Source organism: Myotis yumanensis, unplaced genomic scaffold (genome assembly GCF_028538775.1).
Source record: "Myotis yumanensis isolate MYYU_CA2020_CCGP unplaced genomic scaffold, mMyoYum1.0.hap1 SCAF_2, whole genome shotgun sequence".
NCBI lineage: Eukaryota > Metazoa > Chordata > Mammalia > Chiroptera > Vespertilionidae > Myotis > Myotis yumanensis.
In genome coordinates, this window is record NW_027223753.1 from 181,772,122 (window position 1) to 181,798,853 (window position 26,732).

Below are 26,732 nucleotides of genomic sequence, written 5' to 3' on the forward strand. Positions count from 1 at the left end.
TACTTTCCTAAATCAGCTGCAATTTGAGTCATTTGAGTAATATATAAAAAGTTGCAAAATAAATTGAGATCATACTTGGGCTAAATATACAGCACACTAAATTCCTGACAGACACCACACATTATGGAGAGTAGACATTCACTTCTATATAGTAATTACAGAACTACAGACACATGCCTCTCGATCAATGACATTAACAATGAATCACAACAAAGACAATGACCATGAACATTTCTTTACAATGGAAATTTCTGAATCACAGATAATAATAAAATTATCTTGAACAATATTCAACACAGTGCAATGTAGCCATTGAAACACCTTTCAGAGATATTTGTTTTTAACCAAAGAAAATTTAATTGGAGAGATTGCCCTCCAAATTTTACCCCAAATTCATTTATAAATCTTCTCCTAAATATCACATTATTTATTTTATGGCTGTCTTTTTTATTGTTATACAACTGAGAAATTTTATCTATTATATAATTGTATAGAGTTAAATATTACTACACTGTAGACATGATTGAAAAAATGCATGGTATATATTAACATCCCAAACACATATATGAAACTATTATTTAAATGATGTTGTTTTTCTGGATGTCTATAAAAACAAATTAGCCCTTCAAAATGTTCTAAAGAATTTTTTTTTCAGAATACAAATTCTATTCATATTTTTTAAGTAGCGTGTTAGAATGTGTGAGATATATTTGCCATTAAACCTTTCTGTGTGAAATCTAAATACTAAATCACTTAATTGAGTCCTATCTCAGCTTCTGAAGAGAGTTATTTATAATATCTTTGGAATATAATCAGGTGAACTACACATAACCATCTGGATATTTTGTTTCCTACAAAATAATTTGCAATGGTGGAGTAAAACATTTTGTTTGTTTCTTGTTAAACACTTCATGATAAAATTGTCTTTATAGAGTAATCATCTTTTTCTGACTTTCAAAACAAGGTAGTCCATTTGCAGAAGCTTGATATAAAAGAAAACAAATAATTGTCATTAATATTAAGAAAACACTATCACATCTACTGAAAGCATGATTCAACAATGGCTAAGAATTTAAAATGATAAAATACACTCCAAGTAGTGTTCATCTGCTTTTAACATATGAATAAAGATTCTTGAAGGAGTTGGAGAATTTCACTTATTGAGCAGTCTACATAATTAAATAATTACACATTTTGATTGAAAAATATATGTAATTTATTAAAATAGAGACTCTAACTGCACTTCTCTAGCTAAACGTCTTTCAGATGCCAAGTTTATACTTTAATTAGAACAAAAGACCGACATTAACTTCAATGCAACATAATAATTCATGATAATGATTGTATATTAATCTCTTGAGCTTGCTGGAATATAGCACATGACATATGGTATAGTACAGGCACCTGTATGGTCCTTTGGGGACTGAGGTTGTGCATATTAATTAGCCCCTGGAAAACAAAATCTGCCTCCCTCTGAGAAAAGCTACCTCAGTACTTACTGGCTTAAGACATCAAAGGAATTGGAATACTGTTGGGCTCGGTCTACAGTCACTCATCAAATCTTTGTCTAGAGTCAGCTGACCCTGAGTTATTTCTTGACAGCATCCTACTTAAGAAATTAGAGTAGTCATGCATTTCTTTGGCTTCAATGATTGGAGTTTGGCTGAAAACATCAAAATTACCAGTTTGGTTACAGAAAACTATATAACTATATGCTTCACACCAAAAATAATCTAACCAGAAACATTAAAATTTGAAGCAGCTTCTTTTTCTTGAGTGCTACTTCAAAGTGCCTCAGTTTAATCCTTCACTTTGTAAATTCAGATACAATCTGAATATGAGATTATAAATGTCTTTAAGAAATATGTCATCTTACAACAAGCAAGGCCTCAAGATTCTCAGCAGTCCCAGGTGTGCTAAAGGCTCTTCAGTGCACATCTTCGGAGAATCATGAAAAGATGTCATGGAAATAAGACTCTGGCTGATTTACAGATAAATGCATATTGAGTCCAGTAGATCTTAAAATTACTCTCTCGGGGGAAAAAGAGCCTAATCTAATTGCTGAAGTATATTTAGAAAGAGGAAACACAAAATTGAGTGGACATGGTGATGATCACGAAAGGTTAGATTTTTTTAAAAATTCTTTGCAACTCTTCTGTTAAATTCATATCACTTGCAATTTCGAATTTCATAAACAAATCCACTTAACTAAAAAATATTTGCACTCAATGGAGTGCTTAGAACTCTGAAGTTTCTTAAGATCTTTCAGAATAGCATTTTTTTAAGCTCAAAATGTAAGCATATGGAAGAAATAAAGACTCAATACTGCAGTTAGGCAGAATATTTTTCATAATTATCACATTCTTTGTTCCCCACCCCCCTTGATTTCCTCTGTGCTCCTATGATGAAACGATTATGTTGTGATGTTTATTGGAATATGTGGACCATTTCACTTCTGTTCAACACATGGATTGACAGTTTAAAGTAATTCCTTTCTATTAAGAAAATATGACTAAGACACAGTTAAATAGCCTATTACATCAAAGAGATGACGATGTTCTACCCTCAGAGAAAGCTTACTTCTTGCAGTAATTAATCACGCATACCACACAGTGCCTCTTAGAGCATTTTTGGCTAGGTCTACCAATTTGTTGTGTAAATAATTACAGTTTCTCATTTGAGGCACAGATGCTGATTCATCATTAGGCAGTTGGCAATAAATCATCATTTATTTCAGTTTTATAACATTTATCTTTGCAATAGGGAAACCTACCTCATGCTTATATTTATTTAAGTTAAAATGTCAATTAGTGATTCTAAGCTCTTAAGGATAATATAAAACTTTGGTTGTAAATTCAAGGACTTGCTTTATTTCCCCCCTATGAAATTATATAGGCATTTTGAGGAGAAAATTGTGTAATGTAAGGCTTCTGTTTTTTTTAATTTTTATTTTACATCTAGTTTTCATGATTGTCTACAATGGTGTGTTAATTTTTAATACTCTTATAGATATTTTCTAACCTACCCACATATAGTTAGGTTGGTGGGCCACCATCATAAGGAACATTTGACCAGTCACTCAGTTAACTTTCCTCATTAAAAAAAAAAAATAGGTTGTTGTGAGGACTCAATGAACAAAAGTAGCAGGCACAGATGTTAGCTGTGTCTGCATTCTTTTTGGAGAAATACAATGGCTACTTTTACTCTCTCCCTTTAATAGCAAAGCTTCAGGTACCTCCTGTTGTTGTGACTCTCAGTTGTGTTTTGCTTTTGTTTGTTTGCTTTAGATATGCTGCCAAGTGATGCTTTCTCAGGAGCCAGGATTGATGTGGATTAGAAATTCTTAAACTTCAGAGTTCATAATGATCATCTGGGAAAACATGCTGAAGATGAAGATGGCTAGGCCTCATACCCTAAAATCCACATCTTGAGAAATAGCGACTTAGCTTCCTGATTTAATACAGAGCTGAAATATGTTCTCATAAAAGCATTTGACTCAATGTCCTCCTTCCTACTTCTTTTGTCCTGTGGAAGCTCTCCCCACTTCCTCCTGAGTATGCAATCCTTTGCCTAGGAAGGTTTTATTTGTCAGGTATAATCAGAGAATAAGCTAGTCCTTAATTAGAGCAGTAACTCCAATATATGTAGCATTTGGAAGAAGGGCTGCTTTCTGAGGATGCACTGTAAGATTGTTCATAATCCTAGCCTCTCAAGGAGGGAGCTAGATTTACTTCATGACAAAGCAGAGAAGTGTAAATTCCAGTAATGCTTTTGCTCCCTCCTAGCTAGGTATGTGACTCTATCCAAGTTCCTTAATCGCTTTGGCTACAGGTATTGCAGCCGATAGGGCGATAATGCTTTTCTTGGCTGAAGATAACATCTGAGGGTTTAGACCAAAATGCCTCTTACACTTCCTTTTGACTCCAGAATACGTGCTCTTCCACAAAAGGTAGTGTGTACCCTTCTTGAGCCCAAGTTCCAGTGATGCAGATTTGGCACATTTTCTTAGCAGAATAACCACTTATGGTTTATTACATCTAGACACAATTCTATGTATGAAAGAGTGTGAGAATTAGCAGGCACCCAGATATCTCAGTAAGAGTTGAAGCCTATTACCAATTCACCAAAAACACTTGCATAGGATTTTATTTACTTGGATCTATTGGGAAAAATTAGAATAATATAAATTTGGTGGAGCCCTGAGGTAATCAGACCATGACAATAATGTTCTTGGTTAAGAAGTCTGTTGCAGTCAAATATATAGAGCAGCATGTATAAAACTGGTGGACATATATTTTAATTATAATTTAGTTTCTTCACATCTCTTAAGTAGACTAATAAAATGTGTTATTCCATAGTTAACTTCAGTTCTCTATATGTTATATGATATATCAAATATCATATAATTTCAAAGTGAAGAATACATAATATTGAGATTTTTATCTGTGCAGTGTGGTTTACCCAAGTACACCATCATTAAACAAAAATGTACAAACAAAAAAATTTTGTGCTCTCAATGCTCTTACAGACTAAGAGAGTGAATTTACTCAGGACTTTGTTCTAAACTGATAAACTATAAAATTGATCATTATTTGGCTTTGCTTTAAATTCAACCCCAAATTAAGCACTGGAATGAATGCATTAAACCTTGATTAAATGTTTAAGATCCTTGAGTATAAGGCATTCTATTATTTGGCGCCACCCATGTCCATATGTATATTCTCATCTTTGCTTTGATGTTGATTTCGGTGGAGCAAGGGACATTGATGTTGAGGTGTGCAGCAGCCTGGTCCTTCAGTCCTTTCCTGAACATGGCAAATATTTTCAAACAAACAAGTATATTGGTTTTAAAAAAAAATCAAGCAGTTTCGTTTCTCATGTAAAACTATGTGCACACAGGCAATTCAGATGAAAATGGATTTCTGCTTGAATTATCTGGCTAATTGCCTCAATTCTCTTCTTTGCCTTGAGCATATAAACATTACTTAGGGTAGGAACAGCCGAGCCTTATAAATCAATTAATCAATATTGATTAATTCTTTCCCCTCAACTTTAGGTTTCCTTTAAACGAAGGTTAGGTTTATGCTCATCTATAAAAAGCAAAGATTTAGACACACAGGTGCTGTCTGCAATGTTGCTCTGGCCGTGTATAACGGGGAAGTGTGTTTACTGTGCTGGGTTAGAGTAAAAAGTCACATGAAATATTCTGAAAATATGTTTCCTCGGGGGATTTCCTTTATCCAGTATCAGAAGAAAAAGACTTAAATCAATTCCCAAGAGCAAGATAAAAGTTTAAACTCACCTAACAGAATTCTAAGGTGTTGGGGAATCTTGGGTGTCAGGGCCATTCAATGACAATGTCACTATTAAGAGTTTCATTTTCCACAAGAGAAAATAATTGAAGTGTGGGAAAGACATATTCACACAGCAGCACTGTTTTTTCTGCATAAAATTAGGATTATGACTATTATATCTATGTTCACTTTTAGTCACAACTAAGGATAAAAAAGAAAAACATATTGAACGTTTCCTCATAGATTTCAGGAGCTTTTTTCCATTGATCAAAACAACTATTTCTTTCATAGTAAGTCCTTTATGTCAGTGGCAAAAATAGCAATTTAATGCTTTTTAAGATACTTGGGGTTTTCAAAGAATGTGAGATGCTTTCATTTTAAAATAGCTCTGTTTCAGGGCTTCCAACAGAAACAGCACAAGAAGAAATTAGAAATATTGTCACCCTCATAAGACATATATCACCCCTGGATTTTTACAAAACCAACTGAGGCAAATTAAGGGTTTCAAAGCTTGTCACCTTATAAGTTGTTAGAAGAAATTTGCATTTAAATTGATCTGTGCAGCTACCTGGAGATTTTTCCCTGGAATGTTTATGGCTCTTTTTTTCATTAATACTTACAAAAATACAATTTCATAACCAGTGTATTACTACATCTAGTTGTGTTATGAACAGGCACTTCATTTCATAAAATAGAAACATTCAAAGTGGGTTTGGTCAACCAATCACTGAGTCAGAATACTTGAATTCTTCATAATGAATACTTAATAGTGAATTAATCTGCAACCATATCAACCCTCCATTTCTATTGCAGAAAGTAGGTCATTAAATGCTCTAACATAACGAACAACTTCTGTTCCTATGTGCTTTATCCATAGGAGCGAAGATTGTCCAAAACTTCTTGGAACGCTTCCCCCCAAATATTTTATATAATCTATATAAAAATACAGTAGATTTCTTTTTAATAGATAAATCTTAAGTATTATTTCAATAACTTGCTTTTGCATATTCAGAAATGCAGATATATGAAAAATATTAATTGTGCAAATGCTCTTTTTATATATGTCTATTAAAAATACAATCTAATAATAGCTTTAGATTTGTATAAAAAGCCATTGGCGGCGGGAAGTCTTCAATGTCAGAAAGTCTATCAGATTGGAGCTTTTGCTTAAGGAATTGTAAACAAACTTCTTAAGATGCTGAGAGTTTTCTCAGTTCTTCCCATCCAAGACACTGTCGAACACATCAAGTCCTGCTTTGAAGTAAACCTGAGCTGAATTAATGCTGTGCAACACCTTTGACAGGGCTTCTTGAAAAGTCTCATTGGATGCAAGAGACTTGCAGCGCTCCCAAGCCTCCAGGAGGATTGAAAACTGGCTTGTCTTCTCATCAAGGTGGTACAGGATGTTTCTTTAAAATAAAAAAGAAAGAAACATGTAAGTGATTCATGTGATTCATGTGCAATGCTATTTGTATATCAAACATTTTAACAAATATTTAAGACATAGTGATATTTGTGATAGGTAAAGAAGTGATAAAATGATAAAATATCATTTTTTCAACCTCTAATGAATTAAGGGATATAAATACGGATCATCAAAAGTTTCCCATAGTGATGAGAGAGAGCGACCCAGACATTATGTATCTCCTGATGGAAGTACACCACACTATTGATAAAACAAAATAAAGCATTTTGCTAAAAATACTGCATCTGAATCTGATGAAGATTCTGAATCTAACTGCTAATGTATAGAGGGATGCAGAAATGTGTTAAGTGATATCACGGTGTGTCATTAGCAAAATACAGACTGTGAGAAACTCTAAAGATAAATGATCCAGTTTATTAACAAATACATTATAATAAAAAATAGGTGAAGGAGGAACCTTTAGACCATGGATATGTGACCTTGTGCTGAGGACATCTGATGCTGGATAATTCTTTATTGTGGCAGTTGTCCTATGCACTGTAGGATGTATATGTAGGCAGTATCCCTGGCCTCTACTCACTACATACCACTAGTTGTCTCAGTCAGTTTGGGCTGCTATAACAGAATACCAGAGACTTCTCACAGTTCTGAATGCCAGAAGCCTGAGATCAGAATGCCAGCATAGTTCGGACCACCAGGGTTCTTAGTAAGAGACTCTTCCTGATTATAGCCTCACATGGCCTCCTTGGTGGTGCACACAGAGAGAGACCCCCTGTCTTCTCTTTTTATAAGGGCATTCATCCCATCACGAGGGCCCCACACATATAACTTAACATAACCTAATTACTACCCAAGGCCCCACCTTCACACATCATCACATTGGGGTAAGGATCTTAACATACACATTTTGGGAAAACACAAAAATTTAGTCCACGGCAATTGTTAAAATCATAAATGTCTCCAGATTGCTAAAAGTGTCCCTTACAGGCCCAAATTGCCCCCTCATTGAGAACTCCTGCTTTAGACTAAAATAAACATGTCAACCAGTGACAAAGTAGGTCTTTATTCAAACAAACTAAAAAATGAATAGTAATGTGAAATTGAATACTGAAGATTTGTTAATACTAAGGAATTGTTTGTATTTTTGGTGTGATGATGGTATCAATATGTTTATTAAAAGTGTCCTTATCTTTTAGAAATACGCACAGTGATGTTTGTAAGTGAAAGGTTATCATGTATTGGATTTGCTTCAAAAGATTTTAGATGAAAAGGAGGGTGGAGTTATGGATAGTATAGGCAGAATAAGATTGACCATTAGGTAATGGTTGAAATTGGGTAATAGAATTCAATATACTATTCTAAAGACTTTAATGTAAGACTCAAAACTATAAAAATCCCAGAAGAAAACATAGACAGTAAATCTCAGACATTTCTCATAACTTTTTCTGATACATCTCCTCAGGCAAGGGAAACAAAAGAAAAAATAAACAAATGGGACTACATCAAACTAAAAAGTTTTTGCAGGGCAAAGTAAATCATCCACAAAATGAAAAGGCAACCCACTGAATGGGTGGTTATATTTGCCAATGATATACCTGGCAATTATTTCTTTATTAATATCCAAAATTTTAAAGAATTTATGCAACTCAAAACCACAACGAACCAAACAATCCAATTTAAAAAAATAGGCAAAGGACCTGAATAGACACCCCTCCAAAGAGGACATATATATGGCCAGTAAACATATGAAAGATGCTCAATATCAAATCATCAGAGAAATGCAAATTAAAACTACAATAAGGTATCACCTCACAGCTGTCCGAATGGCTATCATCAATAAATCAACCAACAACAAGTATTAACCAGTATGTGGAGAAAAGGAAACCCTTGTTCACTGTTGGTGGGAATGCAGACTAGTGTAGCCACTGTGAAAAACAGTGTGGTGTTTCCTCAAAATATTAAAAATGGAACTACCTTATGATGATGGCGATTCCACTTCTCAGAATATATGTGAAAATACCCAAAACATGGGTTCTAAATAATATTTCTACCCCTATTTTCATTGAAGAACTATTTATAATAGCTAAGATTTGGAAGCGGCCCAAGTGCCCATCAGTAGATGAGTGGATAGAAAAGCAGTGGAACATTTATACAATGGGATTCTACTCAGCCATAAAAAGGAAGAACAATCTTACCTTTCGAGACAGCATGGATGAACCTAGAAGGTATTATGCTAACTGAAAAAAGCCAGTCAGAGAAAGACAAATATCATATGATTTCACTTGTATGTGGAATCTAATGAACAAAACAAAATAGAAACTGACTCATAGATACAGAGAACAGACTGAGAGCTGTTAGATGGGAGAGGGGTTGGGAGGCTGGGTGAAATAAGTGAAGGGATTAAGTAAAACAAAACAAAACCCCACAACTCAGACACAAACATCAGCATTTGATTATCAGAGGGAAGGGGAATGGGGGCAGGCACAAGAGGGTAAAGGGGGTATAAATGGTGAGGGAAGGAGCCAAGACTATGGTGATGAACAAACAATACAATGTACAGATGATGTATTATAGGATGATACACTTTAAACCAATTTTTTTTAACCAATGTAACCGTAATAAATTCAATAAAATATATTAAAAAATAAACAAACATATATAGTAACACAAATGATTTAATAGTTAAGGTATTTCAAGGATAAAAAGTTTAAAATGTATTTTAATTATTTAATCTTTTAACAAGAACTACTTATCACAGTTATTATACTAATTTATTTTTATACTGACTTACTAATAAAAATAAACCAGTATAATAACTATATTTAATCAATTTTCATAATATTTATATTTTGAATTCTCTCCCCTTTATCCATGTTCAATTGTAAATCATTTCATGGAAAATATATTTCCAGAACTTATGAATGTAATATATATTTTCAAAAGCTCTACCAAATACTTCCATTCCTTGAGGGCTCAGCATGCTGAGAGTCAAAAATATTATCACCCTTGTTATCCAGAAATGCCCCCTAAATGAATTGTATTAGTGCAATTAATATATTATGTAGAGCATGTTTAATGATTATCATGCTGTTACAGTGACTTTTGTACATTTTTGAAAGTCACTGGCATGAAACACATTTCTACCTAACATTCTATGGTTATTAAATGTTAAATATCATTAATATTATTAATATTCTATTTAAGGATAAGATGATATTAATAAAATATGCTTATAAAGGTTGCAGGATTAATCCTTCAGTGACAATTCATTTAAGCATGAGCATAGGCTCTAATATAGTATGAAAAATTTCAACCATACTCCTATAAAATATCTAGGAGAGAGATAATGTGGAGGAATAAAAATACAACCTAAAGAGAATGTTTAGGTTGAAAGCACAAGAAGTGTGATTATTGTTGATTTTTTTATTAACTGGAAAGCAATACATATATTTCCTAAAGACCAATGTAATGGAGTCTGTAATGTGCCAACATTTGCTTTTTCTAACTAGGAAGCAACACAGTAACATATTTTTAAAATGACTGTAAACAGACCATGCAAATAGAAATGGATCCTTTTTTGGCTGGCGAAATTCTACAAGGAGCTAAACACATTTTCCATATGCTACATGCATCAAGTAGTAGGCTGTGCAAGCTATTATGTAAGATAAATACTCATATCCATTCCTATCCAAACTGGATACAAATCAGCATAAAACTACAGATACTGATATTTTAGTAGAGAAAAAAAATAACCTGAGTTTTTCATCATAAGAAAAAACTTTCATTTTGGGTAGCTGCTGATATAACCAGAGTTAGTTGATCTTTATTATAATAGAAGCTTTTCACCTTTATAGATTGCTTTACCTTAAAATAAATTGAGGATACCAAAGATATCTTCTTTAAATTTTTATGAGAAAGATAATTTCTCCTACTGATTTTCAGAAGTAGCTCATCTTTTCCTATTTCTCTTTGTGTACTAAAGCCCGCTTAGCTTACTGCTTATCTAAATATATAAAAGCCTAAGCGACCATCACAATCCAACGGATGACCAAACAGGCTGCATGGGGTGACCAGGCTGGCAGGGGGGTAAGTGAGGGATGACCAAACGACTGAGCAGCAGGCTTCATGGGGTGACCAAGCCAGCAGGAGTGTTAGTGAGGGCCAACCAAACAACTGAGCAGCAGGCTGCATGGGGTGACCAGGCCAGCAGGGGGGTTAGTGAGGGACGACCAAACAACAGAGCAGCAGGCTGCAAAGATGGCAGTGCCCACAGCGAATAAGGAGGGAATGTGCTAATTGACTGCCATGCCCTCAAAGATGGTGGTGCCCATAGCCACAAGATGGAGGTGCCTAGTCCCCTCAGCCCTGCTGGGGCAGCAGGCACACCTGCCTCCGGAGTCCCCCAGTCCCCTCAGCCCCCCAGCTGCCCAGGGTCGGCCTGAGGTGCAGGCAAGCCTCAGATGGCGGCTGCCCAGCTGCCCGAGGCTCAGGTAACCAGGGCCGGCTGAGGCTTGCGCTGATAGCAGTGGCAGCAGCAGAGGTGTGATGGGGTGTCGCCTTCCCCTGATCGCCTGGTCGCCTCCCGCCCCTGAGGGCTCCTGGACTGTGAGGGGGGGCAGGCCGGGCTGAGGGACACCCCTCCAATGCATGAATTTTCATGCACCCGGCCTCTAGTATAAAATAAATTTCAGTATTGGAGCTCTTTTCCAAAAATGTACCTTCACATTACTTTAATTTTAATATTTAAGTGGGAAAAGAAAAAACAAACCAAAACTCAGCCATGTTTTTACATTTAATCACATATATTCCTATATATTTCTTAGTTCTGAGAACTTTCTTACAGGATCAATAATTAACCCTAAATACTCCAGGATCATTCCTGGGAAACAAAACTACCATTGTGCAATTTTTTGATATGCAAATACTTCTTGCCTTTTAAAATATTTTAGTTAGATCAATGCTTCCAGTAAAAGTTTCTAAGTCAAAATTCTTTTTATTCCCATGTAATGTCACCAAAATTAAACCTCACTTAAAAGGAGGTAAGATTTCAACAATATATACTATATCAGAGTACCAAACATGTCTCTGTTTCTCATTTATGGACCCATATTCTTCAGATTAGATAGTCAAAAGGCACATATCTGGAAGGGGGAAAAAAAGAGTGACAAGAGAAAAAAATACATTTGAAGAGTTTCCATGTCAAGTGTCTGTCCTTTCCATCCATAAGAATTGTATTCCTCAGTGAACCACTCCTTGTCTTATATATACCTGCTTTAGTCCAGTTCAGAAAAGTTTCCTTGGAGAAAGAATGGGCTGTGTTATTTAGTCAATAAATCACCATCCCATTTGCATACACACAACATGTATCTCAGTATGGTATGTAGAGACATCAGACCTAATTAAAATATTATTTAATTGAAATCATTTTAGGAGTTATCCTGTTTAAAATAACATTAATTCCACCCTCATGCCTATCTCCCCTCATCTGTAACAATTTGAATCTTATAAATGTAATTCATACACAGTCATCCTGACCCACACACAACACAAAGAGACTACTAAAAGGAAAGTGTAATACATTATTGATGACACTAATGAAATTACAACACACATCACTCATTTTAATGGGTCTGTTTCAATGACACATCACGGTGACCAGGAAAGAGCAGCACCAAATTCAGAAACCTAATTAATAATCAGTGAAGGAGATGAAGCATCTTTACTCAACTGACAAATCTTTTCCACTCAGCAATGCAAAGGGAAACTGAAGAGAATGAATTTTGAAATAAAGGTATCTGAAGTCTGCATGAGTCATTTCCTTAAATGTAAATTAGCAGATTAATGATGGAAATGATAGCCTCTTTCAAATGTCTCTTCTTATATTTGTACTAGAGGCCTGGTGCACAAAATTTGTGCACTTGGGGGGTCCCCCCAGCCTGGCCTGTGCCCTCTCACAGTGTGGGAGCTCTGTGATTGATCACCCCAAAGATGTAGGCATTGCCCACCTATCGAGATCATTGATGGAGTGCCCCAAAGAGGTAGGCCAGAGCCAGGGGTCCTGCCTCCATGATGGGCACGGGGCCACAGGAACCCCTACAGAAGCTGCACGGAGCAGCCACCGGGACCTGCCCCCATGGAGTGCACAGGGCCCCGGGAATCTGGACCCACCCCCACAGTACGTGTGGGGCTATGGCGTCCACGGGGCCGCAGGAACCCCAGCAGAAGCCACATGGAGCAGTTGCTGAGCCCCGTCCCTGCTCCACACACCCACTGTGTGCACAGCCATCTTGTGACAGCATGAGGGCATCACAGTGTGACAGTGTGAGGACCACCTAGGCTTTTATTAGTAAGATATGGGCACAGGATGCCACCCAACCTAAACTTGAATTAACATTCATTATACCCATGTTGAGAAACCCCTAAATAAAATCACACTAAATAATAAGTCATATCTTCCAAACTGATTGGATATACATGCTGAATGCAGAGAGAAAAGGCCAACTCAATTTCTTGCAATTGTTGCTAACTCTTTTCAGTGATTATACTAACCATACTCCATAGGTAATAGTGGATTGCTATATTTATATCAAATTAGAAAATATTATTTGATACTATGTCTGTGAGAATTCACAAAAGACATGACTATACTCTGCATAGTACACATTTAAACTTGGTCTATACTAGCAAATGCAAAATGAGAATTAAGGCTATTGTTGAAATGGTAGAGCCATAAACCCACTACGCAGACAACCTAGGCAGAAATACACCTGTGGTAGATTATTTGCAATAATGGCATATAATGTCTCTCCTCCCTGTATGTGGGCCACTCCAAAATGTGACTCTGCAGATCTTTTTGTCAAGAGGTGGGGTGTATTTCCCTACCTCTTGAATCTGGTTTGACCTTAATATTTGCTTTGACCAACAGAATGTGGCATATGTGGTAAGTCTATGCCTCAAAAGGTCTTGCGTGTTTCCTATCTCTCCGGGATCCTGCCAAGGCACTGTGTAAACATCCTGGGTTAGTGTACTAGAAAAAGAGAGAACATAAGGAACAGAAAGGAGCTGTTCTGATAAGGCCTTCCTGTCCTAGCAAGAGGCACTGGTTATAGACATAAAATCAGCCAAGAGATATACACTGGACCAGAAGAATTGCCCAACTGAGCCCAGCCTAGATGGCCATATTAAAGAATTATGGACAAAATATATAGTTGTTTTAAACCACTAAATTGTGGGATGATTTTCAATGGAACTATAGATAATTGATATAATTTGGTATTCTTTTTCTTCCCTGAAGTTTTAAAATCTGATTTTGGGGGATTTTTTTTTTTTCACTAAACCAAAAAAATAAGTTAACCATCACAGCATCTTACTGTTTTTGTTTTTGTTTTTAAAAAACAAACATGGATAAATTGTTGAATTTCAGCTCAAGAAATGAACAAAAATGTTTCTGTCTGTTTCTATTAAGATTACATATAAAATATAACAGAGAACAGTAAACAACTGTATTCTATAGTCAGTGTCTCAAGACTTCTCAGTCCACCGAACTACAATTATTTCTCAAGAGAAGGTTTTTGAGAAAGAGAATATCTCTTCAGACAACATTCAAAGCATAGACTTCTTGAATGGTACAGTGTTGGATGATTTATCAACAAAGAAAAATTCTATTTCTGCACTCAAAACTGTCAATTATATCAAGAGGACATAGAAATCAGACAAAGATTAACTCAATCTTTAGCACCTTCCAGAATTTGGAGAAGATGGTGACACATTTGACCACTTCTCATTCACCCTCATGTAATTGTTTTCTTGTTTTTATTGTCATTTCATCAATGCTGTTTTTTATTTTATTACATGTGTGACCTAAATCTTAATATCTAGATAAATTTTTTTCTTAACTTATTAGGAACTCCCTTTCTTTAGTATTTCAGCTTATACTCATCAGCAAGTAAGATTTGTCTCCCTCCAAGGACAACTTCATTTGACTGCTCTAGTCCAGTGGTTCTCAACCTTCCTAATGTCGCGACCCTTTAATACAGTTCCTTATGTTGTGGTGACCCCCAACCATAAAATTATTTTCATTGCTACTTCATAACTGTAATTTTGCTACTGTTATGAATCGTAATGTAAATATCTGATATGCTATATGTGTTTTCCGATGGTCGCGACCCACAGATTGAGAACCGCTGCCTCTTGACAATTAACATAATATCCTTTAATCTATGTACCAAATATTTGCATTTGACCTCTCTTCTTTATTCTTTCTTTATCTTCATTACCTTTAGTAAACAGCAGTGCTGAGGACATAAAATGAAACAAAATAGGTAATTCAGCTTTTTTTTCCATTTATTTTCTGATTCCACTGATGAAAAGGATGTGAGCTATTTGTTTTAAAAAGTTCACTCCAAAGCCAAAAGTTTATAATTTAAGCTGTGTCTATTTAAACAAAGTGAGTAATTGAGCCAACATTGATTTTTTTTTTACTTTATTATCACTAACAGCCCTTATTAATAATCTAATATAAGTAAGTCACTGTGTTAGGTGCTCAGGGACAGAAAAGAAAAGTTTAGTTTATGTTGAAAGACAAGCACATAATGAATAAATTAAAATGTTATTTTAGTGTAATGCCCATATAATGCATTCAGAATACTACATAGTATGCAATGATTTATTTTTATATTTTATATGAGTTTTTACTTTATCCTATGTCTATTTAGACTATATACCTATTATTCTATGTATATATTAGTTAGAAACACTGCTTTGTAATAAATGTCTTTGTGAATCTTGTCCCTCTATTTCATATAGTGCAAACTCTATAAATATTCTATGCAGTATTTACTATATATGGTATGTTTTGTGGGTAAAGCTCCAGGGGTAGATCCTAATAGGATAACCTGGTTCCTCTGATTCCAATTGCCATAATATTGATTCAGATAACACAGTCTTAATTAAGTCAGCATAGGTAATTCTTTAACCAAATGGATTATTTCAGCAATGGCTATAAGACCAAATCTCAGAAATAAAGTTTGAAGAGAGACCTTCTGCAGGATTCTAAAAGCAGTAGTTTATTGTTTTTCTGAGATAGCTAAAAAGGTAATCCATTTTATCCCTTACAATACTAAGGGTATGGATATAAAATCTTTAAATTCCAACAGAAGAAAAATCAGCCTTCATAGAAGGCAGAGCAGAGAAACAAAAAAGTAAACTTATTGCTTAGTCATATCATAGAGATGCTGAATCAAACAATTGAAAATCTGTTCTTCCTGACTCAATTATGTGTCAGACTATTTCACTATTTAAGCTAATTTGAGTATGATTTATGCAATTTTCAATAAAATGTATCTACATATACATTACTTGTTGAATTTATAGTTATTAACAGCATATAGTTTCCTTAATAACTATAGGTATTTTTTTCACCATAGGAATTTAAGTAATACATATAATTGACATTTTAAAATGACTGCATTGAGGTAAAAACTGCATGATTTCTCTTGAATAGCAAGTGTATTATTCAAGATAACTTGAAAACTTAAGACCAACAGAACATTATGTTTGTTTAATTTTAGCTGGAAGAAAACATCAGTACAAAGTAGAGTGATTGACCTATCGAAGCTATGAACATTGATCTTAAAGGTTAAAGTTACTTACTAGAGTAATGTTTTAATGTTAAATTACTCTCAAAACTAGAAAAATTCCCTTTCACATTTTATAGAATTGTTACACATGTTAACTTACTAAATATTTACTTTGAAAATGAGACAAGAATAATATTTTAAGGGAATGCTCTCGTGCTGTTCTCTCAGCTGAGTAAATACTCTCAGAACTCTTTGGAGCATTTCTATCTGTAATTGCCTTTGCCAGCACAAGGAAATAAAATGCTGTGGTTTATACCTGTAAACAAATGGATCCATATACAATTTACTATGCAAATTAAAAAACGAAAAGCATCTCATTTTGAAGTCCTATTAGTTTTTTCCAAATATAAGTACTGTGAAGGTAAATTCCTATTGATTATGTTGAAGTTGATTGTAAGCAAAATGCAGAACAAGCATTTGACAACATTCAATATCCGTTTATAATAAAAACTCTCAAAAAAGTGTGTAGAGAGGGAACGTAACTCAATATAATAGAGAAAACACATGAAAAGGCCAAGCTAACATACTTAATGGTGGAAGACTAAAGTGTTTTCTTTAAGATTATGAGCGTGACTCTGGAAACTTTTATGCAACCTAATATTGGAAGCCTAACCAAACAATTGGGTAAGAAGGAAAAAAAGACATTCAAATTGGGAAGGAAGAAATAAAACTGTCACTATTTGCAGATTACATACCATTATAGTATATACAAACATTAAAGACTACATAAAAATACTGTTAGAACTAACAAATTCAGTAAAGTTGTGAAATATACACCACACATATGTGGAATATTGTATATTGTTTATGAAATATGTTATATTATTTATACTACATTTATCTTTTATATTGTATGCAAAAAGTTCCATAAATATAATTATTTAGCCATAAGAATGAAATGTTGCCATTTGAAACACCATGGATGAATGTCAAGGTCATTACGCTACATGAAATAGATCTGACAGAAAAAGACAAATACTGTTTTATTTTTTCTTATATGTGGAATGTAAAAAAAAAAAAAACATACAAAAATGATACCAGTAATGTCTTAGACACAGAGAACAAGTTGGTGGTTGCAAGAATCAAGGGACATGGGATGAGAGAAAGTTTATATATATATATTAGTTTAAATAAATTGAATCTTTTAAAAGTCCATATTGTAAGCAAATAGTGGAAATGTCAGTTCTTTGCTTTGGTAATTCTAAATGAAAATACATTCATTCTCACTCTAAGCCATGGGTGACAGAGGGTTGAACAGAATCCTGAGGTACACAATTCAAAGAAGGTATGATTTGGTTAAACTAATCATGTCTCGCTTAAGAATAAATAAATTTATTGAAGGTGCATACACTAAATTATCTCACTTATAAGTGAAATATTAAAAAAAAATCTTACAGAAAACAGGTTGGAGGTTGGGATTGAAATGGAAGAAAGCACACGGTAATGACTAAATTAATTTTTTTTTAAATATATTTTATTGATTTTTTACAGAGAGGAAGGGAGAGAGATAGAGAGTTAGAAACATCGATGAGAGAGAAACATTGACCAGCTGCCTCCTGCACACTCCCCACTGGGGATGTGCCCGTAACCCAGGCACATGCCCCCGACCAGAATCGAACCCGGGACCCCTCAGTCCGCAGGCCGACGCTCTATCCACTGAGCCAAACTGGTTTCGGCGATGACTAAATTAATTTAATTATATCTAGAAAATCTAGGAAGAAATTGAAAGAAGTTGATAGAAATCAAGGAAATGCAATTATCGTGGGAACTCCTTCCTAAAGTATTTATTAAGGACACATATGTAATACCCTTTGTAATACTTTAAGCAATAAAACAATAAAAAAATTTCAAAAAAACGTACTATATGGGGTACAAAAGAATTAGAAAAGCGGTGTCAGTTCAAACGATAATTTTGAGTTTCACATTAAATGAAAAGAGTCATTTCAGAGCTCTTGTTTTCTGTGTATGTGGCTAACATCTTAAAATAAAACAAAACCCTGAAGTTAAAAGAGTTATAGCATTTTTTTTTCTTAAGAACTCCAAAATGGAGACTAAATTTCAAATAATTTTGTTATAACTTCCTTTCTTCAGAAGATGGTGAAGATAGTTCATTTGTCTAAAATATGAAGAAACTCAAAAGTGATAGACTGATAAAGATTTGAAGGGACATCATAGAAAATTATGTAATTTTATATTATTTTATTTTCCACTATTACATTAGACAATTCTTCACCTTTATATAATTATGTGAGATACAAATATTTTTCCAAAATATCTTTATGATTTATTTGCAATAGTTATTAATACTAATGACTACAAGCTTAAAATTAAGCTATAATAGAGATTTATATTTTCCATTATTTTAGAAACACTCATAAAATCCAAATAAAATCAAATAGAAATAATTTATATATTAAAATATATGTATATATTTGTGCTAATTTGATTTCTGGTAATTTAAGAATAACTGGAAGGTAGGAGGATATAGAATCAAATTACAAAATATTCCTATTATTTAGGTTTTCATTTTTAAATGAATTTTCAGATATTTCATCCTTTAAAAATTGGTATTGACTATAAAATTCAAATAACATATTTCAAATTTAAAAAAATCAGAAGAAGCAATGCTGGGAACTTGCAGTCAGTAATTAACTTCAATACTAAACTCATGTATCTAAGAACAGTGAAGATAATTGAACACGTGAACCCAAAGGCCAGCAAATACATGAAAAGGAAAGAGAAAAAATAATGATATTTAAATCACTAAAATAAATCAAATAACTGTGATACAGATACACTCATCATGAAACATTTTTAATGATGTCTAGTCTTTTTTTTTTATCTTTATTGTTGAAAGTATTACATAGGTTCTCCTTTTCCTCCCATTAACCTCTTCCAGCCTGCTCTTGTTCCCTGCCCGCCCAGGCCCTCACCACCCATTGTATGTGTCCTTAGGTTATGCACATATGCCTACAAGTTCATTGGTTGATCTCTTCCCACCCACCCTCCTCTGCTTTCGCTCTGAGTTTCAATAGTCTGTTCATGTTTCTATGTTTCTGGGTCTATGCTGTCTAGTCTTAATTTTGTAAAAATTTGACATGATACATTATTTACAAAGACTTCATTGAATCTCTCTGCCAACCCCCACATAACCAGGCAAACTTTGCTTCTTTTTTCTAATGAATTTGAAAATTGCTATTTATTTTCCAAATGGAGATGAGGTACAGTAATAACAATTGTTATTTTACTGTTGAACAGCTGTGAATAAATGAAGATGTTGAAGATAAAGCATGCCAGCTTTGCCCTCCTGTGGTTTTACTAACACATAAAACATCAGCTCAGAGAAAATTACCTCTGATGTTATTTTGGAACCATTTGTTTTTCATTCTTGCTATTTACGTATTTATCACTTGTGTGTAAGAATAAATGTGAGAGAGAGAGGGAGGGAGAGAGAATCTGTCCCACACTGGACTATGAAAGAAAATGTCTAATGTTCACCTTCTAAATCATATAACTGAGCAGTAAGCTGCTTGTTATAGTATAAAACACTACATTTATTAGTAATACAAATTGATAAGAAGAAAAGACAGTGCAAACTAAACAAATGTATTGTGTTCTAAGAAATAAGAGCTAATTATTTTATTTTGTGGTCAAGATAGAAAAACCTTCATTACAGTAGCCTCCCCTTATTGGCGGTTTCGCTGTCTGTGCTTTCACTAACCTGTGGTTAAGTGGGTCCAAGAATATTAAATGGAAAATTCCAGAAAAATGAACAACTTATGTTTTAAAGCATGTGCCATTCTGTGTAGCATAATAAAATCTCCCACTATTCTGTTGTCCTGCCCAGAACATGAATCACCCCTTTGGTCAGCATACCCACACTGTGTACACTACCCTCCTATTATTCACTTACTAGCCATCTATTTATCAGATCGACAGTTATGGTATCACAGTACTAGTGTTCAAGTAACATTTATTTTACTTAATAATGGCCCCAGAGCCATTCACATAGTTTTTATTACAGTATTGTGTTATAAATATTCTATTTGATCAATAGTTATTGTTAGCAATCTTACTGAGCTAAATTATGAATTGAACTTTATCATAACTATGCATGTATAGGAAAAAACATCATGCATGTGGAGCTCAGTATTATTTATGGTTTCAGGCATCCACTGGGGTCTTGAAACATATTGCGGACCCTGAGGTAGAAGATACCTCGTAAAATGAGCTCCTGGTGGCTAATTGGGCTCAAATTTTTTAAAAATCAGAGCCTAGCAGCCATTTCTACACAGGGGCTTCTTATGCGAACGCACTTCATGGAGAAGCCTGTGGGGAACTACCTGCCTCTGCAGTAAGCTGCCTGCCCGCACTATTTCTGCCTTCTGAGCCAGCCCTCAGAAAGGAGCTCCTGGAATCCTATTTCAATGAATAAAACTGAGGCTTTCCCCATCCAATTAGAGCTGTGCAACTATATCATCACCAACATCATCATCCACCAATCAGAGCGGCTCTGTTCTGACCAATCAGGAAAGTGCCCTTTGGAACAATCAAACTGCAAGGATTTGGAGTCCTCATTTGTATGAAGGCAGACAATCAAAGACCAGGAATGGGGACTTTAATCTATATAAGCCAGCTCCCCTCTGACTGAGAGTGCACAGTCCCTTTCCAGGGAAGACCAAAGACTGCCTTTCCCCAGCTCAGCTGAAACATCAAAGCCCTTTCCCTAGAGCAGAGTGGAGCAGACCAGAGGTGACTGGCACATAACAGAACAGACTAGAATAGAGGAGGGACAGCGCAGCTCAAAAAAGACCAGCACCAACAGAGCAGACCATCGAGGGGCAGAGAGGGGTCTGGTCCCAGGGCTACCTGGTCCCTGGGCTTCCTCACAGTTGTGCTTTTTACAGCCACAATATATCACGACTGAGTTGTTTTGAACTGAATAAAGTTTCCTTCTTCACTGCACTCCAAATTGGGAATTCCTGTTGATGCTGAATTGATGCCAACAGTATGTCCCATGGATAAGGGAGACTGCTGAACGTACAGGCTGTGGAACATATCCACAGAAGCCTGTCTTATCTATTCTCAAATCACCACACACTTCTTTCCATTTTAAAAGTAATCCCCAAATTTAACTCTTATTATACTTGCTTTATCAAAATATGATTTTCTTTACAGAAATTTTAATTATGCCTTCAATCATCCTACTTGATTGTATTGTGTGAGGTTCATCTGGATATCTAAATTTTTATGCTTAAAGTTGTACAGGACCCACTGTGACCTTTAATCTATATAAGCCATAAGAAAGTTACAGTAAAAATACAATGTAAAAGATTAGAAAAAGTGTCATACCTGTATAAGACACTGATCATGAACGGAGTTTGTAGGACTGGAGGTTGTTTTGAGTAAGTAGGAAAGTGAGTGATGAGGGAATGTGAAGGCTTAGGACAGTACTGTACACTCTTGTAGACTTTATAAACACTGTCCCTCAAGCCCTCCCCTTGCTTCCTTTCAACAGGTTCAGAAAAGTAACATGGAAATTGTCAGTGCTACTCCATGAACAGGGTCATGGGCTGAATTGACAGGAAATATTGAGGAGAAACTGGCTGGATAAGGCATAGGTCACCAAAAAAAATTACTTTCAAAAGGGGGTGAAAGATGGTCTGAGGATCAGCCAGAGTAAAAGACCAAGATGGAGAAAGAAAGAGACTTAGGGAATTATCATGGCAATGTGGTTTTTTACTATTACATTTTGGAGCATGGGTCAGATTAAGGAATTTTGTGGTATTCAATAAAAAAAAGAGGGTATTTAACATCAGATGCAGAACTGAGGACTCAATTGTTTTAAACTTGAAAATTTGTTTTTGGTTCCATTGATTCTATTTGGCAAAAAGAACTCTTGCTGGCATTGAAATGATAGAAGAAATAAAACTTATGATGTTTTATCATTACAACTTGAAAATATTTCCAAAGTGCAGAAAGCCTGGCTCCATACTACCACATCAAACATTTACTAAAGTGACAGTGGGCACTTAATATTTGTTAAGGTAGCTCTTGTGAATCTGTGTCCTTTTACAGGATCTTAGGTCCTCAACAAAGAATTACAGCAATGTACTCTGAAGACCATCAAGTAATATCTGGGAGGTCATAGTGCCCTCAGTGGCTGACTCACTGGATATCCTCTGTGCACTTAAAACTGAGGTGCTCTGAGTGAGAGGCACTCTATTGCCAAGCCCCACAGATATTATTCCCATCAGAGAAAATATATTCCTCCTGAATCACACACTCCTCCATTTCTTACAGGAAATTCAGCCCCATTATAATCTTACTAGAGGCCCAGTGCACGAAACTCATGCACTGGGGAGAGGGGGTCCCTCAGCCCGGCCTGCACCCTCTCCAATCCGGGATCCCTCAGGGAATGTTCAACTGCCTGCCTGATCCCCCTAACTGTTCTCCCCTGCCAGCCCAATCTCCCTAACTTCTCTCCCCTGCTGACCTGATCACCCTAACTGCTCTCCCCTCCCAGCCTGATCGCCCCTAATTGCCTCTGCTTTGGCCCTGCCACCATGGCTTTGTATGGAAGGACGTCTGGAAGGTCGTCTGGAAGATTTACAATCTAATTAGCATATTACTCTCTTATTAGTATAGATGGGGCCACTGTTGTATATGTGGTCCCTCATTGTCCAAAATGCCATTATGCAGCACAGGACTATACTTACAATTTAGAATTTTTATATTAATTGAATTAGCTAAAACAGGTAAATGCTTAGTCAGTGGTTGTCAAATGCATGGAGGAGGGCATGGTAGTGAAGAAGAGCTGAGGGAGGTGTTTTTAAATTTGTTTTAAGATATGTCTTGGGAGTATTTTTTCAAAGCAGAAGGTAGAAGTCAATGCCACAGCCAAGACTAATTAGAATTGTGTAAAATATGAGACTGAGATTTGTGAAAATTGATGGAGTAAGGACAGGAGGCAGGAAAAAAAAAAAAGAACAAAAAACGAGGTGAGCAGGTTAGTTTTGGAAAGGCTTGAAAAGGTCATCCCTTCATCTTAGACAGGAGAGAGGGTGACAAAGATGCCTGCGGTAAGACATAAGGGATGAACAAAAGCGTTGGGAGCAGCTGTGCTAGTTCAGTTAAAATACTGTAGTATTCAATTTTAGCACTTACGTTTGTTGGGGCCCAAGGAAGTTTGCCCCAAAATATCCCACCATGGCATAGTGATTAGTTTGAATAAAAGTTACTTGACAAACAGCCAATGCAAGAAGGGCACTTTGAACCTTTCTTTGTCTCCTTCCATGTGGATAACAAATCTCTCCCTTGAAAGGTGCCTTCTTGCTCCAGGGGCTAAGTCAGGCACCGTAGTCACTAGGGTCAAGGAATCCAGGGCCAAGAAGCCTGTATAAACAAACTTCTGTATTTCTTTAGTATCACTAGTCTACTTTCTGTTTAGATTCTTCACAAATAAGCACCTAAACCTGTGTCTTTGTCTTGTCAATTCTTCACAAATGCATTGCTTTTTTGTGTCTCTAAAAAGTATAAACAGCTGTCTGGTTGATCATTTCTGGGAGCATCATTTATGATTACCATTAAATTGGTGTTTCTGCTGTTCATCTGTTTTTGTGTCTATTTTAATATTACTTTAGCTATAGGAACTCAAGAGGAGCAAAAGGTGGAATTTCTTCCTCCTTCAGGCTTGCAACAGTTCACTAAAACTTCATGTGTGGCCATGTCCTGCCCAACCACTGGCATAACTCTTGTAGCCCACATGGCCTCCCATGATGCTGACTCTTTTTTGTTGGTTTGTGTCTTTTGTTTTGTTTTTCATTTGACTATTGTGACATTGTTGTATGAAAACACATGGGGGTTAGATAGATGTGATTCTTTTTGATGGGATGTCCAAAACAATTTCATTCATGATTACAGAGTTGAATGAATTCAGGCTAGGAAATATTGCAAATTACCAGAAGAATGTGAAAGAACCTTCCAAAAGGGGGTGAAAGAAAATTACTTTGTCTTTGGATTTTTGAGTTCCAAGAATAATGCCTCGAACAGAATAGGCACATAACTGAATTAATGAATAAAATCATTAAGCAAATAGCCAGTGAAACTCTAGAAACACTAGATTACTGTTTCAAAAGTTAAGTATCTACAAGGTGAATTTCGAGTAATATTCTACATATTATTATTATTACTATGAGTAATTTCACCTGAAAACAAGTTATGTTACTCAAGGACAAATAAAATATTCTTCCATTCTATCTTATTAAGCAGCATAGATGAGTACATTTATATTCAACTAAAATTTTTTGAGATTTTTCTGAGTTTTGTTTTGCTTAATACCTCATATACTCCTATGGTATGCATAATTTAACTTTTCTTTTAAACTTTTCCTGGTTTACTTGTCATCCACTATTGCAAACATCAACAGCATCATCACCACCATGGTTTGGGGAGGGAAACATTTTTTAAAGGCTTTATTACTATCTTGTACTATTTTGAAAATGTGATAAGAATATCCTGCGGTGAGTCAATTCAAATCAATTGGTTATTTCATTTACGGGAAAATAGGATGAATTGGTTATTTCATCTACAAGAAAATAGGATCCTTGGATACATCTAGAGTGACATTGCTCAACAGAATTATAACAAGTCACATATGTAATTTTGCTACACTACACTAAGTAAAAACAGAACAGGTGAATTAATTATATTCTCTTTAACTTAATACTGTAATTGTAAATATAAATATAACAATCAATAAAATTGTTCACGTAATAATTTTCACTTTATTTTTTGTAGCAAGTCTTAAAATCTAATGTATATTTTATATGTTCAATAACTCGAATTGAACTAACTACATTTTAGGTTATCAATAGCCACATGTTGCTGGCAGCTACAATTCTAAACATCAATCTAGAGGTTCAGGTCACATAATAACAAACTATTTCTAAATTAAAGAGCTAATTAAATTTTTAAAAACTTTATTGTATTTTTGTTTTCCTATTAAAAACACCAATGAATCAAACTTATTTATGTTTGTCTGTACTTTTAGGCATCTGATAAGAGAGTAGAAAGAAGCCAGACAATTTTTAAAAATATTTCTAAGCTTTTCTTTTAAACATAAATACAAGTTAACATAAAACAGTTTATTTTTTAACATTCATGTGAGTTAACATTTGGGGCTAAAAAATATATGGCCTACATAGTGGTGCTATTTTTTAGGTATAAGACTGCTGAAAGCTAGCTTACGCTAACTTTTATTGTTCAGCACTTAGTAGCTAAAAGAAGAAAGAAAGAAAAAACAAATAAATCTCTTATAATCTTGTTGAAAGAACTTAAAGACGTCCTCCCACAGCTGAGGCCTTGCATCACATAATTCAAGGAAGAGTAAGGATAAATGACTACATTACCAAACGCTGAAATAATGGTGTATGTTAGAAATGTTGACAGATTTTTAATTGTAGCAGCACATTTTGTGCTGCTATATGTACTGTACATCATCAATAAACAGAAATTTAGGATGCAGTTTTTTGCCTTGACCTTCAAGCTCCAACTGGGTTTTCATCATCAAGACTCCATCAATAATATAATTTATAACCCTGAAAAGAGACTATGTGGACACAATAAACCACATACATTACAAGAAGGAAAGGGAGATAGATAGTTGGCCTCATAGCCTCAAATTCACTCAGCCTTACTGATAAAATTCACTTGTGTTAACACATCACTTTTCAGTCAGTGTCAAAAAGCTAATGTTTGTCCTCAATCCTTTTATTTATGAACTTATAAAGCAGGTTCCTTTTAGACAACCACATATTTTGGCCTAGTGAGTTAATTATATTTAGGTCACAAAAGTCTCTCAGCACACTTTTTTTTTTCTGAATATCATTGTAAGATGAATACCACCGAACTATCTAAAAGTAAAACTTGTACTCTTCTGTTCCAGAAAGGGAAAGCTGAGATGAGACAGGCATGAGCTTATTTATGGGCAGTAACATTCCTACTTACTCTGAGGCAATGCTTCTAAAACACAGCAATTGAATTAAAATAATTTAAAATAGCATCTGGATGGGTAAAAAAAAAAAAACCTGTCACAAAGCCCAAGAGACTGTTTATGATGGGAAGTAGAGAAATACTGAATAACTGGGGCAGACACCAGCAGATTCTAGCTGCTAGACAAAATGACACCAATGAGAAGTAACCAATAAAAACAGGAATAAATCAGAGAAAGAACTCAGTTTCCCAGTTTTCAGTAGCATCTTATGTATAGTTATTAATCACATTCGCAAATGACTCATTAGTCTTTGAGGGCTTTGTTGTATGACAACAGAATGTACAAACTTGATGACTTTCAATCAACAAGAGAATGTTACA

The 26,732-nt window shown here is 35.0% G+C and overlaps 1 protein-coding gene across 1 annotated transcript in view; it reads right to left on the reverse strand.

The window, feature by feature from the left end:
• Positions 1-6,051: 6,051 nt before the first annotated feature.
• Positions 6,052-26,732, reverse strand: part of NAALADL2 (N-acetylated alpha-linked acidic dipeptidase like 2) — a 796,115-nt gene continuing 775,434 nt past the window's right edge. The window contains exon 14 of the mRNA XM_070403625.1: positions 6,052-6,703. Coding sequence (XP_070259726.1) covers positions 6,505-6,703 — 199 coding nt within the window. The 3' untranslated portion in view covers positions 6,052-6,504. The remainder of the gene's footprint in view (positions 6,704-26,732) is intronic.